We start from the raw sequence: 20,784 nt of genomic DNA, 5'->3' as shown, positions 1-20,784 counted from the left end.
CTGTACCCAGCAGATACTGTACACTGATCGTCCTGTGATACTACACCCAGCAGATACTGTACACTGACCTTCCTGTGATACTGTACCCAGCAGATACAGTACACTGATCTTCCTGTGATACTACACCCAGTAGATACTGTACGCTGACCTTCCTGTGATACTGTACCCAGCAGATACTGTACACTGATCTTCCTGTGATACTGTACCCAGCAGATACTGTACACTGACCTTCCTGTGATACTGCACCCAGCAGATACTGTACACTGACCTCCCTGTGATACTGTGCACCCAGCAGATACTGTACACTGACCTCCCTGTGATACTACACCCAGCAGATACTGTTCACTGACCTTCCTGTGATACTGCACCCAGCAGATACTGTACACTGACCTCCCTGTGATACTACACCCAGCAGATACTGTACACTGACCTTCCTGTGATACTGCACCCAGCAGATACTGTACACCGATCTTCCTGTGATACTGTACCCAGCAGATACTGTACACTGACCTCCCTGTGATACTACACCCAGCAGATACTGTACACTGACCTTCCTGTAATACTGTGCACCCAGCAGATACAGTACACTGACCTTCCTGTGATACTCTGCACCCAGGAGATACTGTACACTGACCTTCCTGTAATACTGTGCACCCAGCAGATACTGTACACTGACCTTCCTGTGATACTACAACCAGCAGATACTGTGCACTGATCTTCCTCTGATACTGTGCACAGCAGATACTGTACACTGACCTTCCTGTGATACTGTACCCAGTAGATACTGTACACTGACCTCCCTGTGATACTGTACCCAGCAGATACTGTACACTGACCTTCCTGTGATACTGCACCCAGCAGATACTGTACACTGATCTTCCTCTGATACTGTGCACAGCAGATACTGTACACTGACCTTCCTGTGATACTACAACCAGCAGATACTGTACACTGACCTTACTGTGATACTGTGCACCTAGCAGATACTGTACACTGACCTTCCTGTGATACTACAACCAGCAGATACTGTACACTGATCTTCCTGTGATACTACACCCAGCAGATACTGTACACTGATCGTCCTGTGGTACTGTGCACCCATCAGATACTGTACACTGATCTTCCTCTGATACTGTGCCCAGCAGATACTGTACACTGACCTTCCTGTGATACTGCACCCAGCAGATCCTGTACACTGATCTTCCTCTGATACTGTGCCCAGCAGATACTGTACACTGACCTTCCTGTGATACTACACCCAGCAGATACTGTACACTGATCTTCCTGTGATACTACAACCAGCAGATACTGTACACTGACCTTCCGGTGATACTGTGTACCCAGCAGATACTGTACACTGACTTTCCTGTGATACTGTGCACCCAGTAGATACTGTACATTGATCTTCCTGTGATACTGTACCCAGCAGATACTGTTCACTGACCTTCCTGTGATACTGTACCCAGCAGATACTGTACACTGACCTTCCTGTGATACTGTACCCAGCAGATACTGTACACTGACCTTCCTGTGATACTGTACCTAGCAGATACTGTACACTGACCTTCCTGTGATACTGTACCCAGCAGATACTGTACACTGACCTTCCTGTGATACTGTACCCAGCAGATACTGTACACTGACATTCCTGTGATACTGTACCCAGCAGATACTGTACACTGACCTTCCTGTGATACTGTACCCAGCAGATACTGTACACTGATCTTCCTGTGATACTGCACCCAGCAGATACTGTACACTGATCTTCCTGTGATACTACACCCAGCAGATACTGTACACTGATCGTCCTGTGATACTGTACCCATCAGATACTGTACACTGACCTTCCTGTGATACTGTGCACCCAGCAGATACTGTACACTGACCTTCCTGTGATACTGTACCCAGCAGATACTGTACACTGACCTTCCTGTGATACTGTACCCAGCAGATACTGTACACTGACCTTCCTGTGATACTGTACCCAGCAGATACTGTACACTGACATTCCTGTGATACTGTACCCAGCAGATACTGTACACTGACCTTCGTGTGATACTGTACCCAGCAGATACTGTACACTGACTTTCCTGTGATACTGTGCACCCAGCAGATACTGTACACTGATCTTCCTGTGATACTACACCCAGCAGATACTGTACACTGATCGTCCTGTGATACTGTACCCATCAGATACTGTACACTGACCTTCCTGTGATACTGTACCCAGCAGATACTGTACACTGATCGTCCTGTGATACTGTACCCATCAGATACTGTACACTGACCTTCCTGTGATACTGTACCCAGCAGATACTTTACACTGACTTTCCTGTGATACTACACCCAGCAGATACTGTACACTGACCTTCCTGTGATACTGTACCCAGCAGATACTGTACACTGATCTTCCTGTGATACTACAACCAGCAGATACTGTACACTGACCTTCCGGTGATACTGTGAACCCAGCAGATACTGTACACTGACCTTCCTGTGATACGGCACCCAGCAGATACTGTACACTGACCTTCCTGTGATACTGTACCCAGCAGATACTGTACACTGATCTTCCTGTGATACTACAACCAGCAGATACTGTACACTGACCTTCCGGTGATACTGTGTACCCAGCAGATACTGTACACTGACTTTCCTGTGATACTGTGCACCCAGTAGATACTGTACACTGACCTTCCTGTGATACTGTACCCAGCAGATACTGTACACTGACATTCCTGTGATACTGTACCCAGCAGATACTGTACACTGACGTTCCTGTGATACTGTGTACCCAGCAGATACTGTACACTGGCCTTCCTGTGATACTGCACACAGCATATACTGTACACTGACCTTCCTGTGATACTGTACCCAGCAGATACTGTACACTGACCTTCCTGTGATACTGCACCCAGCAGATACTGTACACTGACCTTCCTGTGATACTGTGTACCCAGCAGATACTGTACACTGACCTTCCTGTGATACTGTACCCCGCAGATACTGTACACTGACCTTCCTGTGATACTGTACCCAGCAGATACTGTACACTGACCTTCCGGTGATACTGTACCCAGCAGATACTGTACACTGACCTTCCTGTGATACTGTACCCAGCAGATACTGTACACTGACCTTCCTGTGATACTGTGTACCCAGTAGATACTGTACACTGACCTTCCTGTGATACTGTACCCAGCAGATACTGTACACTGACCTTCTTGTGATACTGTACCCAGCAGATACTGTACACTGACGTTCCTGTGATACTGTACCCCGCAGATACTGTACACTGACCTTCCTGTGATACTGTACCCAGCAGATACTGTACACTGACCTTCCGGTGATACTGTACCCAGCAGATACTGTACACTGACCTTCCTGTGATACTGTACCCAGCAGATACTGTACACTGACCTTCCTGTGATACTGTGTACCCAGTAGATACTGTACACTGACCTTCCTGTGATACTGTACCCAGCAGATACTGTACACTGACCTTCCTGTGATACTGTACCCAGCAGATACTGTACACTGACGTTCCTGTGATACTGTACCCCGCAGATACTGTACACTGACCTTCCTGTGATACTGTACCCAGCAGATACTGTACACTGACCTTCCTGTGATACTGTACCCAGCAGGTACTTTACACTGACCTTCCTGTGATACTGTACCCAGCAGATACTGTACACTGACCTTCCTGTGATACTGTACCCAGCAGATACTGTACACTGACCTTCCTGTGATACTGTACCCAGCAGATACTGTACACTGACGTTCCTGTGACACTGTGCACCCAGCAGATACTGTACACTGACCTTCCGGTGATACTGTGCACCCAGCAGATACTGTACACTGACCTTCCTGTGATACTGCACCCAGCAGATACTGTACACTGACCTTCCGGTGATACTGTGCACCCAGCAGATACTGTACACTGACCTTCCTGTGATACTGTACCCCGCAGATACTGTACACTGACGTTCCTGTGATACTGTGTACCCAGCAGATACTGTACACTGACCTTCCTGTGATACTGTACCCAGCAGATACTGTACACTGACCTTCCTGTGATACTGTGTACCCAGCAGATACTGTACACTGACCTTCCTGTGATACTGTACCCCGCAGATACTGTACACTGACGTTCCTGTGATACTGTACCCAGCAGATACTGTACACTGACCTTCCTGTGATACTGTACCCAGCAGATACTGTACACTGACCTTCCTGTGATACTGTACCCAGCAGATACTGTACACTGACCTTCCTGTGATACTGTACCAAGCCTTTACGTACAGTAAGTTTCCTACGGGACTAAACCCATCCGCCACTGAATACGAAACTTTGTGTTGGATGATGCCGATCAGATGTTATACATTGCTGTTCCTGTGAAACTGTACTCAATAGCTATAGTACAGTGACCTTCCTGTGGCTCTGTCACCACGAGGAACCACTGCCTTTCTGCCATGGGTGGGAGCCATCGTATTGAAAAGATTAGTTAGTATGATACTGAGATGATTATGCATATTAATGTTTCCTGTCTATGTTGTGAAATTTATCTAATTGTCACTTGCGGGGCTGCAATCGCAGCAACAACACAGCTTTAATACTCAGATTATCTTTCTTTCTAACACCGTGTTTAAAAATACTTTCTCTGCAGACAACCCAAGATACCCATGAACCAGATTGATGAATCACACATTCTGATCCACGCACTAAAGGATGCGAATCTCCCCAAGTTCCTGGCTGAAGATGTCCCTTTGTTTGTGAACATTCTGGATGATCTCTTTCCAGGACTGACTACACCGAGAACAGAAACCCACCTATTGCAGGTGATGTGATGACAGTAATCCTTCCAATCTTCACATGGCCTTCTGCACTGGAAATTCTATGATTCTATGTCGCTTATCTCAAACCAGCTGAAAATTTCCCTGAGAATTCCACCTCAAATGTATTTGGAATGCAGCAGTTACCTGGCACCAGCTCTCTCCTAACATCAGCTCTCTCCTAAAACCAGTGATTCTGATTCTAGTTTCACCAGTGACCCTCCCAGCCATTCTCCATGTATTAAGATTGTTATTGTCAGTGAACTCTGTACAACAGTGAACATCACCATCAAGATCAAGGTGGCACGGTGGCACAGTGGGTAGCACTGCTGCCTCACAGCGCCAGGGATCTGGATTCTATTCCATACTCGGGTGACTGTCTGTGTGGAGTCTGCACTTCCTCCTTGTGTCTCCGTGGTTTTCCTCCGGGTGCCCTAATTTCCTCCCACAGTCCAAAGATGTGCAGGTTAGGTGGATTGACCATGATAAATTGCCCTTAGTGTCCAAAAGGTTAGGTGGGGTTACTGGGTTACTGGAATAGGGTGAAGGCGTGGGCTTAAGTACGGTGTTCTTTCCAAGGGCCGGTGCAAACTCAATGGGCCGAATGGCCTCCTTCTGCTCTGTCGGGATTCTATGATTCTGCCCTCATCTCACACTCCCAGCAGGATCACTGTATAGTGTTCAGAGGTGATGACCCTGCCATCCCTTCCCCTCCACTCCCGACACACTCCCTGCTTTCCACTCCTTATTGTAAAACCAGTCACAGAACAACAGACTTGTAATACCCCCGTGTCTACGTGGGTTTCTTCTGGGTGCTCCGGTTTCCTCCCACAAGTCCCGAAAGACTGTTCGGTAATTTGGACATTCTGAATTCTCCCTCTGTGACCCGAACAGGTGCTGGAATATGGCGACTAGGGGCTTTTCACAGTAACTTCATTGCAGTGTTAATGTCAGCCTAGTTGTGACAATAAAGATTATTATTATCAGAGAAGGAGACCACTTGGCTCATCTTCACCAGCTCTCCAAATGAGAAGTCCACCTCTTGCCATTCCTCACTTTCCAACTGTAACTCCGTTAACAGTCAAATTCCCTTTTAAACGTCTCAATTCCACCAGACTCAGTGTATTCCAGACCTTAACCACTTGATGTGTGAAAATCTATTCCTAATGTCACCTTTGGTTCTTTTACTAACTACATTGAATTCAGTCAGCCTCTCATGATTTTTGGACACCTCTCTTTCCTAAAATGAATTTATCGGATGTGGGCATCGCTAGTTAGGCCAGCATTTGTTGCCAATCGCTGTTGCCCTTCAGAAGTTGGTGGTGAGTTGCCTTATTGAACCACAGGAATCCCTGAGGTGTAGGTACACCCACAGTGCTGTGAGGGAGGGAGTTCCAGCATTTAGTCCCAGCGACAGTGAAGGAACGGTGATATATTTCCAAGTCAGGGTGGTGAGTGACTTGGAGGGGAACCTCCAGCTGGTGGGGTTCATGGAATCATAGAATTTACAGTGTAGAAGGAGGCCATTAGGCCCGTCGAGTCTGCATCGGCCCATGGAAAGAGCAGCCCACTTAAGCCCACACCTCCACCCTATCCTCGTAACCCAGTAACCCCACCAAACCTTTTTGGACACTAAGGGCAATTTAGGCTGGCCAATCCACCCAACCTGCACATCTTTGGATTGTGGGAGGAAACCGGAGCAACCGGAGGACAACACGCAGACACGGGGAGAACGTGCAGACTCCGCACAGACAGTGACCCAAGCCGGGAATCGAACAAGATGATGCTAGTTGCACTGGAGCATGCCCATCTCATTGATGGGCTGGGGCCAGAGGGTACCAAGGAGGGTGGCCAGGGGAGGCCCATGGCGTTAAGTTCACAGTGGGCAGTCAGTGGCGTGCACAGCTGCATGGCTGCCTTGCATGTTGCTGAAATGGTGGTCCATGCCCGTCCACCCCAACTCCACAGCTAAGCACCTGGAAAGGGCCCCTCCTCCCAGCTACACATCCCCAAGCCCTGGCAGAAGCCGCCCAGGCCAGTGCACAACTGTCAGCACATGATAGTGATGTTGGACATTTCTGTACCCTCTCTCTCCCTCAGCAGCCACGTCACCTGTTTCCCAATTGTAAATACCACATGTGAACATCGCCATTGGTAATTCCCCCCTGGTGGAGGCGGAGCATTGCGGGGCCAGGAAATTGCCGGGTCGGGCCAATTAATGATATGCCAATAGCATTTACTGTACAGTTTGCATGCCAGCATGCAGCGTGGAAAGCTGTCGAGGTACCGGAGGCTGGTATCCTGTCGAGCGCCTGGTGCCGGCCTCGATTTTCGGCTGACGTACGATTCTTCCCTGATCACGTTTCCCAATTCTGAGTCGCTGGATGGAGAACCCAGCCCTATGTCCTCCCGCTGGAGGAGAATTGCACTTAATCTCCGATCCCCTGGGATCGCAAATGAGGAAGCATGTCACGACGAATAGGGGCCTGTTGGGTCGCGATTGGCTACACCGGCTGCTGTTGGATTGGCAACATATCCTCCAAGTGGGTTCTGGAGGTTTATGTGTGGTACTGAGCAGTTTCCCTGAGGTTTTCCACCCTGGCTTGGGTACAATTAAAGGGGCTGTGACCAAGATCCCAGGGGACCTGGAGGCCTAGCCACAATATTTGCCTGTCCTCCCGGTTCCCTACACTTTAGTGGAAAAGGTTGAGAACAAACTTTTTGTTTGGGCATCATTAGGCCTGTGCGCTTCGCTGATATGGAGGTGCTGGTGGTCCCCGTCATAAAGTCGGATAATACAGTCCGAATCTGCGGAGGTTCGAAATTGCCTGTGAACACAGCTTCATGATTAGATCACTATCCTTTACCCTGCATCGAGGATCTACATACTACATTGGCCGGTGTCTGTACATTGATGAAACTGGACATGAGCAATGATTATCTGAAGATGGAGCTCCATGAATCCTCACTGAAGTACGTTACGATCAATATGCACAAGGAACTATATGAGTGCACCGGCTCCCGTTTTGGAGTATCCTCGGTATCTGCAGTTTTCCAGTGCATCATGGAGAACATCCTGTGCAGAATGCCGCATGTTCCAGATTAATTAGAGAACATGCTAGTCATAGGGGCCACGGACCAGAAACATTTGCAGAATCTTGAGACAGTGTTGTAGCATTTTTAAGAGTATTGGGTCCACCTGCGCTGCGCGAAGTGTGTGTTTCTTGTGAGAGAAGTCGTATATTTGGTGTATCGGATAGACCGGGATGGCCTGCACCCAGTCACCGTGAAAGTGAAAGCCGCCAAACAGGCCCCACACCATGGAGCCTTTTCTCACATTGGACAATTATTAAGGCAGGTTCATTCCGAATTTAGCAACCGTCCTGCACCCCCCCCTCCCCCCTCACTTGCTCCCCAAGAAGCACCAGTATTGGAAGTGGAACAAAGAACAAAGAAAATTACAGCACAGGAACAGGCCCTTCGGCCCTCCCAACCTGTGCCGATCCAGATCCTTTATCTAAACCTGTCTCCTATTTTCCAAAGTCTACTTCCCTCTGTTCCCGCCCGTTCATATATCTGTCTCGATGCTTCTTAAATGATGCTATCGTGCCCGCCTCTACCACCTCTGCTGGTAAAGCGTTCCAGGCAACCACCACCCTCTGTGTAAAAAACTTTCCATGCACATCTCCCTTAAACTTTCCCCCTCTCACTTTGAAATCGTGACCCCTTGTAACTGACACCCCCACTCTTGGGAAAAGCTTGTTGCTATCCACCCAGTCCATACCTCTCATAATTTTGTAGACCTCAATCAGGTCCCCCCTCAACCTCCGTCTTTCCAACGAAAACAATCCTAATCTACTCAACCTTTCTTCATAGCTAGCACCCTCCATACCAGGCAACATCCTGGTGAACCTCCTCTGCACCCTCTCTAAAGCATCCACATCCTTCTGGTAATGTGGCGACCAGAACTGCACGCAATATTCCAAATGTGGCCCAACCAAAGTCCGATACAACTGTAACATGACCTGCTGACTCTTGTACTCAATACCCCGTCCGATGAAGGCAAGCATGCTGTATGCCTTCTTGCCCACTCTATCAACCTGCGTTGCCACCTTCAGGGTACAATGGACCTGAACTCCCAGATCTCAGGATGAAGGTCAAAGGGCGGATGTCCTCTTCCAAGTTGTTGACGCATTGCAATCCTTTGAAACCATTATTAGTAACATGCGATGCGTCGCTATATGAGTTTGGGGCAGTACTGTCTCACCGGATGAACAATGGCCATGATCTTCCAATCGCTTTTGCCTCATGGACACTGGCTGCGGCTGAGCAAAAGTACAAACATCAAAAAAGGTCTGGCAGCCGTATTTGGTGTAAAGCGGTTTCATCAGCACATCTATGGCTGCGATTACTTCATCACCATTAATCACAAGCAGCTGCTGGGCCTCTTCCATAAAGCGAAGGCGATCCCACCAATTGCTTCTGCAAGGATTCAGCGCTGGGTCTTGTTATTGGCTGCTTATCACTAGTCTTTTGAGCACCGCCCAGGGACTCAGATAGGAACATAGGAGAAGAAGAATTGGGAGCACAATTGTATCGCTCCCCTCTCCATTCCTCTCCACCTACACTCCAAATCCATCTGTTCACTTCCTCTCCCCTCCCTTCCCTTCCTCTATACTCACCACCCCTTCACTCCCCAACATTTTTCTCACCTCTGCTCTTTCGATTGCATTCTCCTTATCATAACTTATGAAGAAAGATTTAAATAGGTTGGGCCTATACCCTGTGGTGATCACAAGTTAACTAGATGCAATACAACTGAGCAAACACTAGAGGGGGCACGGGAGAGCCATATAAATAGACGGGGACAGGAAGTGAGGACACACTTCACAGACGGCAGAACTTGGAGCAGGACACATGCCAGCTAGGAACACTGAAGGTAGCCATAGGTAACAGCACTGAAGAGAGAACGAACTCACAATAAAGCATCTTCTCCACATTTGAGACTACGAGCTTTATTAAGACACGAGTAACAACACATGGTACCCAGGAGTGGCTTCAGACGCTTACTACAGGACAACTCAGTGGCAGACACAGAAAGCTCAAAATGGCATGGAAATCTCCTACTGGACATTCGACTTGGGAAGACATCGCTAATTCGAGGATGTGGCTTGGATACCCAGAGCAGCTAGACCTGACTGGCAATGTAAGAGGTGTCTGGAAAAGGTTTAAACAAATGTTTGATTTGGATCTCGTAGCTAATGAGGTACAAGACGCCTCCGACAACATTAAAATAGCAATTCTCACCGCAGGGCCTGTAAATAGGAAAGTTTATAATGGATTTAAATACTCAAAAGATGAAGACAGAAACAGCTTACAAACGTTACTAAACAAATTTGAAAAGTACTGTGAGAAATTTGAACAGCAAGACATACTCAGAGTCCAAACTGCACAGAGACTGAGTGATGCAAAACTTAAAAAATCACGAAAAGAACAAGAAATCGCGAATGAAAAGTACAGATCAAAAAGAAGAAATAACAAGAATTTCTCACAAAGCCAAAATGCTGAAACCCAGTCCAAATCGGGAAGAGAAGGTAACTTACAACTTTTAGAAATCCAGTCCAGATGGGACAGAAAAATCGCTGAAATCCGCGAAAAAATGGCGTCGGAGCACATTTTGCAGTCTCCGGTAAGCAAAGAACTACAAATTGCGTCTGCGCATGCGCCGGAACCGGAAGCCGCGCATGCGCAGTTTAAAAAATATCGCGGTGCCGATCGTTATGCGCATGCGCAAGCCGCGCATGCGCAGTCAAAAAAAGTTTTGGTCGCGGATAGTTATGCGCATGCGCAAGCCACGCATGCGCAGTCAAAAAAAGTTTTGGTCGCGGATCGTTATGCGCATGCGCAAGCCACGCATGCGCAGTCAAAAAAAGTTTTGGTCGCGGATCGTAATGCGCATGCGCACGCCGCGCATGCGCAATGGAAACAAAACCGCACAGTGAAGGAGGAAGGCCGATTTGCGCATGCGCAATGCATTCCTGCGTGTGACGTCATGGCGTCTGAGCATCCCGACCACGCCCACTTAAAAGGGAAATGCCCGAAAATTGCAAACAAGACACTTAAAGTGGTAAACACAAATTTTATTGCCTCAGAACACAGAAAAACGCCTGAACTTAAACCAACAGTTAAAAACAACTTGCACAACACCCTGAAAAAAGCAGTCTGCACCACCCAAAGTGAAGAGAACAAAAGAATTCCGAAACAACAAAAGATGATTTGTTTTTCAAAGATTACCTCTCAGACATGGCTGAGTCAGTCGGATATGCTTATCACAGCATCAGCGACACGGTCGCAAAGCACAACACGAACCAACTCGTGGTAGATGAATCCAACCAAGATGATTTGGTTTTCAAAGAACACTACTCAGACATGGCTGAGTCAGTCGGATATGCTTATCACAGCATCAGCGACACGGTCGCAAAGCACAACACGAACCAACTCGTGGTAGATTAAATCCAACCAAGATGATTTGGTTTTCAAAGAACACTACTCAGACATGGCTGAGTCAGTCGGATATGCTTATCACAGCATCAGCGACGCGGTCGCAAAGTTCAACACGAATCAACTCGTGGTAGAAGAAGCCAATGAAGATGAAATGGGTATCAAAGAATACTACTCAGACATGGAGGAGTTATTTGGACATGCTGATCACAGCATCAGCGACACCGTTGCAAAGCTCAACACGACTCTACTCATGGTAGATGAATCCAACACCATGATGCCATGGCAGCTCGTCGATACATTGGATGACAGCAATACCCTAGACGAAGACGACGCCACACAGAGAGCACAGGAAGACTCCACAGAGCGAGCGATGACAGGCTCCACAGTGCGAGTGATGAAAGACTCCAAAAGGGATGCAAGCAAACACTCCCTGGCGAACACCATGCATGAACAAGACCATGAAGGTAAACCCGCAGTATCTGAGCAACCGCAAGCAGACTATGAAAGTCTACCAAGCTCACAGGAACAAGAAGAAGACAACGTACATCTAACCACTGACACCATGCATGCGCAAGACGATGAAGGTCAACCTGCCATATCTGAGCAACCACAAGCAGACTATGAAAGTCTAACAAGCTCACATGAACAAGAAGAAGACAATGCACCTCTACCCACTGCATGCGAAGACAGTGACAAGGTGATCACACTCGACGTACAGGATCACAGCGAGACTGACAGTTCTCAGCTTGTCTGTACCGAAGCACAGAGCGAAAACAGTAACAAGGTGATCGCACTCGACGTACAGGATCACAGTGAGACTGACAGTTCTCAGCTTGTCTGTACAGAAGCACAGAGTCGGGCCACCCAACAGTCCAGAGAGACGATGCCGAAAGAAAACTTGCAGATTTTGACTCCAGAAGAGGAGCACCTGGAGTCCAGAGAGACAACGCCGAAAGAAACCATGCAGATTCTGACTCCAGAAGAGGAGCACCTGGAGTCCAGAGAGACCAAGCAAAAAGAAACCATGCAGATTTTGACTCCAGAAGAGGAGCACCTGGAGTCCAGTGAGACAACATCAACAGAAATCATGAAGATTTCAACTCCAGAAGCGGAGCACCAAGAGTCTAGAGAGACCACGTCAAGTGAAATCATGCAGATTTGGACTCCAGAACAGGAGCGCCAAGAGTCCGGAGACACCACGTCAACTGAAATCATGCAGATTTGGACTCCAGAAGAGGAGCGCCAGAAGTCCACAGACACCACGTCAATTGTAATCATGGAGGTTTTGACTCCAGAAGAGGAGCGCCAAGAATCCAGAGACACCGCGTCAAATGGAATCGAGAAGAATTTGACTCCGGAAGAGGAGCACCAAGAAAGCAAAGATGAGGAATCCAATTCTCCACAAATGATTGATGTCACCTGCACCGATGCAACGTCAGATCATTCGCACCACTCTCGAGACGAAATGCTCAATGACTCAAATTATCCACTCGGGACACGAATAGAGTATAACAAGAAAAACAACAGTCAAAAGAAGCACAGCAGAAACGGGACAAACAACAGCAAGAACAAAAGCAACATGAAGCGCGACAAGACCAACAACAATAGCAAGAAGCACAGCAGAAACGAGAACAACAACAGAAAGAACAAAAGCAACATGAAGCGCGACAAGACAAACACCAAAGTCAGACACAAAGATAGCGACAACGACAGAGACAGAGACAACAAGAACGGCAACGAAAACAACAAAGTCAGGAACAAAGATAGCGACAACACCAAAGACAGAAACGACAAAAACAGCAACACGAACGGCAACGAAAACAACAAAGTCAGGAACAACGACAGTGCCAACACCAAAGACAGAAACGACAAAAACAGCAACAAGTACGGCAACGAAAACAACAAAAACAGGAACGACAGAAACAACAGCAATGAAACAACGACTTTGCACAATGGTACAATGGCACAATGGTACGACTCGGCACATGTAGGACAATGCCACAGCTCACTGCAAAACGATGACAAGACTACAAACATGTCATGGGATGACAACGAATCGCACAAACTCACGTCTGCTCCAGAACGAGCAAGCACACCAGCATCCAAGGCGGATGAGACAATAAATCAACACCACAAGCACAAAAAAAAAAAAAAAAGTCCATGCCAGTCAACATCAGTGAGGTGACCATGCAAACACCTCGGGATGATGCAGTGGGTACTTAAAATAATAAGGAACACCAACAACATTCACAGCGGACTTGCAATATCAATATCACCACGTCATCAACAACAAAAAGAAAAAAAAAGCTCTGAACAAATTCATCAAGTTTGGACTCATAAATGTTTTTATTAAGATTGGACATATAACTACATTGGCTTTGTACAATATGCAATAGCACCATCACCTGCATAGATACGCATATCATAAGTAACTGTTTTCTATCATTTTCTTTAACGATGTACAGCAAATATGTAAAGAGAAAAAGGGGGATGTGGTAATCGTAGATTTACTAGATACAAAAACAACTGAGCAAACACCAGAGGGAGAGCTATAAATACACCGGGACAGGATGTACAATTTTCTTTAACGATGTACAGAAAATATGTAAAGAGAAAAAGGGGGATGTGGTGATCACAAGTTAACTAGATGCAATACAACTGAGCAAACACTAGAGGGGGCACGGGAGAGCCATATAAATAGACGGGGACAGGAAGTGAGGACACACTTCACAGACGGCAAAACTTGGAGCAGGACACACGCCAGCTAGGAACACTGAAGGTAGCCATAGGTAACAGCACTGAAGAGAGAACGAACTCACAATAAAGCATCTTCTCCACATTTGAGACTACGAGCTTTATTAAGACACGAGTAACATATACCCATTAGAGATCAGAGGAATGAGAGATGATCTTATTGAAAAATATAAAATCCTGAGGGGATTTGATAAGGATACACACTGAGAGGATGTTTGGGGGAGAATGGAACCCTAGGACACAGTTTAAAAATAAGAGTCCTCCCTTTTAAGCAGAGATGAGGAGAAATGTTTTCTCTCAGAGGGTCATCAGAATTCTCTTCCCCAGAAAGCAATGGAGGCTGTAATACTGAATATATTAATGGCAGAGTTTGATAGATTTTTGATAGACAAGGGAGTCAAGGGTTATGGAGGACAGATAACAAAGTGGAGTTGACGCCAGGATCCTACCTAATGGCGGAGCAGGTCAGATGGCCTGCTTCTATTCCTCAGTCCAATGTTCCCATGTTCCCGTCTACTCCCCCAAATGCCTTCCATCGTTCTCCAACGCTGTCTGTGGTCCATTGGCACTGAGGCCAAGAACATCACTTCCCAGTGTGAACTCTGTTAACTTAACACTGCTACACCCATGGAGCTGAGAGTCACCACTTCTGATAGTTAGTACGACAATTCACCCAGTGGACAACAGTTTAAACAACTTTACACTTGTCCTGCCAGGGCTGCCATTCCATAACATGCTGAGCTGAGACAATTGGCTAGGCCAGGATTTATTGCTCATCCCTTAAATAGGGCCTGGTCAGCTGCCTTCTTGAACCAGTGCAGACCACGTGGTAAATATATAGTATATTGCCAGTGGTGCGAACCTGTAGTTGTTATAGCTGAATGGGAAGATCCCAAAATGGAATCTTGGCTCAAAAGAGCATCAGTGGAATTCTCTGTCGGTGGGATCCTCTAGTCTGCCGGCAGCGCACCCACGTCCATGGATATCCCGCCACAATGGGAAACTCCATTGGCCGGCTATGGGAACAGAGAATCCCGCTGCCGGTGGGAGAGCACCGCACTGGAAAACGCGGCTATGGGAACAGAGAATCCCGCTGCCGGTGGGAGAGCACCGTGCTGGAAAACCCGGCTGTGGGAACAGAGAATCCCGCTGCCGGTGGGAGAGCACCGTGCTGGAAAACGCGGCTATGGGAACAGAGAATCCCGCTGCCGGTGGGATAGCACCGTGCTGGAAAACGCGGCTGTGGGAACAGAGAATCCCGCTGCCGGTGGGATAGCACCGTGCTGGAAAACGCGGCTATAGGAACAGAGAATCCCGCTGCCGATGGGAGAGCACCGTGCCGGAAAACGCGGCTGTGGGAACAGAGAATCCCGCTGCCGGTGGGATAGCACCGCGCTGGAAAACGCGGCTATGGGAACAGAGAATCCAGCTGCCGGTGGGAGAGCACCACGCTGGAAAACGCGGCTGCGGGAACAGAGAATCCCGCTGCCGGTGGGAGAGCACCGTGCTGGAAAACGCGGCTATGGGAACAGAGAATCCCGCTGCCGGTGGGATAGCACCGTGCTGGAAAACGCGGCTGGCAGCACAGAGAATCCCACTGCCGGTGGGATAGCACCGTGCTGGAAAACGCGGCTGTGGGAACAGAGAATCCCGCTGCCGGTGGGAGAGCACCGTGCTGGAAAACGCGGCTGCAGGAACAGAGAATCCCGCTGCTGGTGGGAGAGCACCGCGCTGGAAAACGCGGCTGCAGGAACAGAGAATCCCGCTGCCGGTGGGAGAGCACCACGCTGGAAAACGCGGCTATGGGAACAGAGAATCCCGCTGCCGGTGGGAGAGCACCGTGCCGGAAAACGCGGCTATGGGAACAGAGAATCCCGCTGCCGGTGGGATAGCACCGTGCTGGAAAACGCGGCTGTGGGAACAGAGAATTCCGCTGCCGGTGGGAGAGCACCGTGCCGGAAAACGCGGCTATGGGAACAGAGAATCCCGCTGCTGGTGGGAGAGCACCGTACCGGAAAACGCGGCTATGGGAACAGAGAATCCCACTGCCGGTGGGAGAGCACCGCGCTGGAAAACGCGGCTATGGGAACAGAGAATCCCGCTGCTGGTGGGAGAGCACCGTGCTGGAAAACGCGGCTATGGGAACAGAGAATCCCGCTGCCGGTGGGAGAGCACCGTGCTGGAAAACGCGGCTGTGGGAACAGAGAATCCCGCTGCCGGTGGGAGAGCACCGTGCTGGAAAACGCGGCTATGGGAACAGAGAATTCCGCTGCTAGTGGGAGAGCACCGTGCTGGAAAACGCGGCTGTGGGAACAGAGAATCCCGCTGCCGGTGGGAGAGCACCGAGCCGGAAAACACGGCTGCAGGAACAGAGAATCCCGCTGCCGGTGGGATAGCACCGTGCTGGAAAACGCGGCTGTGGGAACAGAGAATCCCGCTGCCGGTGGGAGAGCACCGTGCTGGAAAACGCGGCTATGGGAACAGAGAATCCCGCTGCCGGTGGGATAGCACCGTGCTGGAAAACGCGGCTGGCAGCACAGAGAATCCCGCTGCTGGTGGGAGAGCACCGTACCGGAAAACGCGGCTATGGGAACAGAGAATCCCGCTGCCGGTGGGATAACACCGTGCTGGAAAACGTGGCTGGCAGCACAGAGAATCCCGCTGCCGGTGGGAGAGCACCGTGCTGGAAAACGTGGCTGGCAGCACAGAGAATCCCGCTGCCGGTGGGAGAGCACCGTGCTGGAAAACGTGGCTGGCAGCACAGAGAATCCCGCTGCCGGTGGGAGAGCACCGTGCTGGAAAACGCGGCTGTGGGAACAGAGAATCCCGCTGCCAGTGGGAGAGCACCGTGCTGGGAAACGCGGCTGTGGGAACAGAGAATCCCGCTGCCGGTGGGAGAGCACCGTGCTGGAAAACGCGGCTGTGGGAACAGAGAATCCCGCTGCCGGTGGGAGAGCACCGTGCCGGAAAACGCGGCTGCGGGAACAGAGAATCCCGCTGCCGGTGGGAGAGCACCGCGCTGGAAAACCCGGCTGTGGGAACAGAGAATCCCGCTGCCGGTGGGAGAGCACCGCGCTGGAAAACCCGGCTGTGGGAACAGAGAATCCCGCTGCCGGTGGGAGAGCACCGCGCTGGAAAACGCGGCTGTGGGAACAGAGAATCCCGCTGCTAGTGGGAGAGCACCGTGCTGGAAAACGCGGCTATGGGAACAGAGAATCCCACTGCCAGTGGGAGAGCACCGCGCTGGAAAACGCGGCTGCAGGAACAGAGAATCCCGCTGCCGGTGGGAGAGCACCGTGCTGGAAAACGCGGCTATGGGAACAGAGAATCCCGCTGCCGGTGGGAGAGCACCGCGCTGGAAAACACGGCTGCAGGAACAGAGAATCCCGCTGCCGGTGGGAGAGCACCGCGCTGGAAAACCCGGCTGTGGGAACAGAGAATCCAGCTGCCGGTGGGATAACACCGTGCTGGAAAACGCGGCTGTGGGAACAGAGAATCCCGCTGCCGGTGGGATAACACCGTGCTGGAAAATGCGGCTGTGGGAACAGAGAATCCCGCTGCCGGTGGGAGAGCACCGCGCTGGCAAACACGGCTGCAGGAACAGAGAATCCCGCTGCCGGTGGGAGAGCACCGCGCTGGAAAACACGGCTGCAGGAACAGAGAATCCCGCTGCCGGTGGGATAACACCGTGCTGGAAAACGCGGCTGGCAGCACAGAGAATCCCGCTGCCGGTGGGAGAGCACCGTGCTGGAAAACGCGGCTATGGGAACAGGGAATCCCGCTGCCGGTGGGAGAGCACCGTGCTGGAAAACGCGGCTATGGGAACAGAGAATCCCGCTGCCGGTGGGAGAGCACCGTGCCGGAAAACGCGGCTGTGGGAACAGAGAATCCCGCTGCCGGTGGGAGAGCACCGTGCCGGAAAACGCGGCTGTGGGAACAGAGAATCCCGCTGCCGGTGGGAGAGCACCGTGCTGGAAAACGCGGCTGGCAGCACAGAGAATCCAGTCCCATAAATGTTACTTTTTAAATATATAATATATAATGGAGGAACAGATTCATAGGATCACTAATTCGTTTAATAACAAGGAAAAAAACTAATTAAACATGAAAAGTTTAATTATTATACAATACTCCTTTACTCCCTCCTTATCTCAACAATTAGACACAGTTTTTTGGATTAACACGGATTACAAAGTACGTCTTAACCTACAATAGTCTCATTAATACAAAGTCCCTTTTAAGCAACAGGATGACTGTGGGTAAATACACACTCCACTCTGAACCGCAGGTTAATGTTTGTGAATGTCTCCTCAGAATCTCTCCTGATGATTGTCACTTGAATAATAATATTGTTTATTGTCACGAGTAGGCTTCAGTGAAGTTACTGTGAAAAGCCCCTAGGCGCCACATTCCGGCGCCAGTTCGGGGAGGCTGGTATGGGAATTGAACCAGCGCTGCTGCCTTGTTCTGCATTACAAGTCAGCTATTTGCCCACTGTGCTAAACCAGCTCCTAAGTGTTTCCAAACTCTCAAAAACCTCTTCAAATCTTCTGTCATAATTAAGCTTTTTCTTGCCTTCTGAAATCCAGTCCAGATTACACTTTTACAACAATTCAGCCAAGGATTTGACACCACCACCTTTTAGGAATTCCTTCCCTCGACTGCTTTTGCATAAACTCTGAGATCCAGCCATCGATTTCCGTAGTGATATCATCTCATGTTCCACATGCTGTAGTAAAATCTCACATGTCTGAAAATCATTTCAGATATTTTTAGAACCCTACAGGAGTCCCATGGATCTGCAAACCCAGAGTCCCTGTGGCCTCACCTGAGAACGATTTGCCCAGATGATGGGGGCAGGGCAACCCCTTTTTCCTAGGATTGCTGGGACATAAATTCCCTGGCCTGGGTGTGGGTTGGGCCCAGGAGACCCTTCGTGGAGGACGAGGTGTAAATAGTAAGGAGAATAAATCAAAACCTTTCTACAGTCAATGCTTCTAATTGGTCGCTTGCCTGAGACTTTACAGATATCTTTCTAGCCTCTCAGCTCTGTCTGTCTTTACTGAACAGTGCTCTGTTCCAGTACTTTAACCTCAGACTTTTAGGAAATTTCTCTTGTTCCTTTACTATTCTTCAGAACCATGCACTTGTTTTCTTAACCATTATTCCACGGTTATTCCATAGCAAAGCTGAGAGATCTTCCCTCCTCTCTAGCCTTCGAGGCTAACTGCTAATAGCGGAGCTGTGACATCTGCCTTCAAATCATAGATTCCGACAATACAGAAGGCCATTCGGCCCATCAGGTCAGCTCTCTGAAAGAACACCAAAAGGTTCACTACCCCGCCCTATCTCTGAAACCCCATCTAACCTGCACATCTTTGGAGACTAAAGGCAATTTAGCATGGCCTGTCCACATAATCTGCACATCAGCATCTGGAGGAAACCCATGCAAACACAGGGAGAATATACAAACTCCACACAGATAAAGCTGGAATTGAACCCATGTCCCTGGTGCTGTGTAGTCTTCAACAACAATCAAATTAACTAAACTAAAACTTAATAGCTTCTCTACCTTCCAGGACCCCAGTCACCATGCAACCACTGCTGTTTTATTTATTCTTCACGCCGTAGCCCCCTCTAAGCACAATCGAAACACAGTTGGAACTTAACCAACCCCCACACATTCAAACACTTTTGCCCAACATGAACCTTACTGTAGGTTTTACCATTCCAGGCACACAAACATTCAATCAAACCCACTTAAAACTATACCTTATTTATAATATTTGCCAATGCAAATATAAATCCCTGAAAACTACTTTATTTTCCTAACACCAGGACTCTACAGGAAATGTCCCATTTTGCTGCCAAAGCCATTTTGGAATCAGAGATGTGATTGACAGCCTGGGAAATAAAATAAAGGCTGTCATTGAAGTGCTGCTACCACACATTTACAGAGCCAGCTGATTACAGTATAAATAGGATTGCAGATTTAGAAAATGGAAGTTGAAACTTACTTGTCACATTCAGCATCTTGTTAACACGGAAACTGTAGTTATTGCACGAGAGAAGGTAGAGGAGATTCACCAGGATATTGTGTGGGCTGGATCGTTTCAGCTGTCCAGAGACACTGGGCCTGTGTTCCCTGGAACAGGGAAGGCTGACGGGGTTCTGATTGAAATGTATAAAATTATGAGGGATATAGGAAGGCACTTTTCCCCTTAGTGGAGGGGTCAATAGCCAGGGGTCTTAGATTTAAGATACGGGCAGGAGATTTAGAGGAGCTGTGAGGTAAATCATTTTCACCCAGAAGGCGGTTCGAGTCTGGAACTCACTGCCTGAAAGGGTGGTAGAGACGGGTAGCCTCAGAACTTTTAAGACGTATTTAAAGAGCACTTGAAATGCCATAGCATTTATATAGGGCCACGGACCAAGTGCTGGAAAATGGGATTAGAATGGTTAGGTGCTTGATGGCCAGCATTGAAGCAATGGGCCGAAGGGTTTCAATTTGTGCTGTAAAACTGAATAACTCATATGACTACTTTCCAAAACGCAGAGCTCATCCACAGACTGTATATATCCCAATATATTATCATTCAATCCAGGTAAATCAGCAGCATTCTCCATGACGTTGTCCCAGCTAGCAACACTCATACAGAACATAGAACATACAGTGCAGAAGGAGGCCACT

General features: G+C 48.8%; 1 protein-coding gene across 1 annotated transcript in view; it reads left to right on the top strand.

Annotated features, from left to right (window-relative positions):
- Positions 1-20,784, top strand: part of LOC119966916 (dynein heavy chain 14, axonemal-like) — a 1,122,002-nt gene that overhangs the window by 546,334 nt on the left and 554,884 nt on the right. The window contains exon 35 of the mRNA XM_038798874.1: positions 4,670-4,841. Coding sequence (XP_038654802.1) covers positions 4,670-4,841 — 172 coding nt within the window. The remainder of the gene's footprint in view (positions 1-4,669; positions 4,842-20,784) is intronic.

This window comes from Scyliorhinus canicula, chromosome 6, assembly GCF_902713615.1.
Source record: "Scyliorhinus canicula chromosome 6, sScyCan1.1, whole genome shotgun sequence".
NCBI classification, from domain to species: domain Eukaryota; kingdom Metazoa; phylum Chordata; class Chondrichthyes; order Carcharhiniformes; family Scyliorhinidae; genus Scyliorhinus; species Scyliorhinus canicula.
Note: the sequence above shows the minus strand (reverse complement) of the source record. Positions and strands in the feature narration are given on the sequence as shown.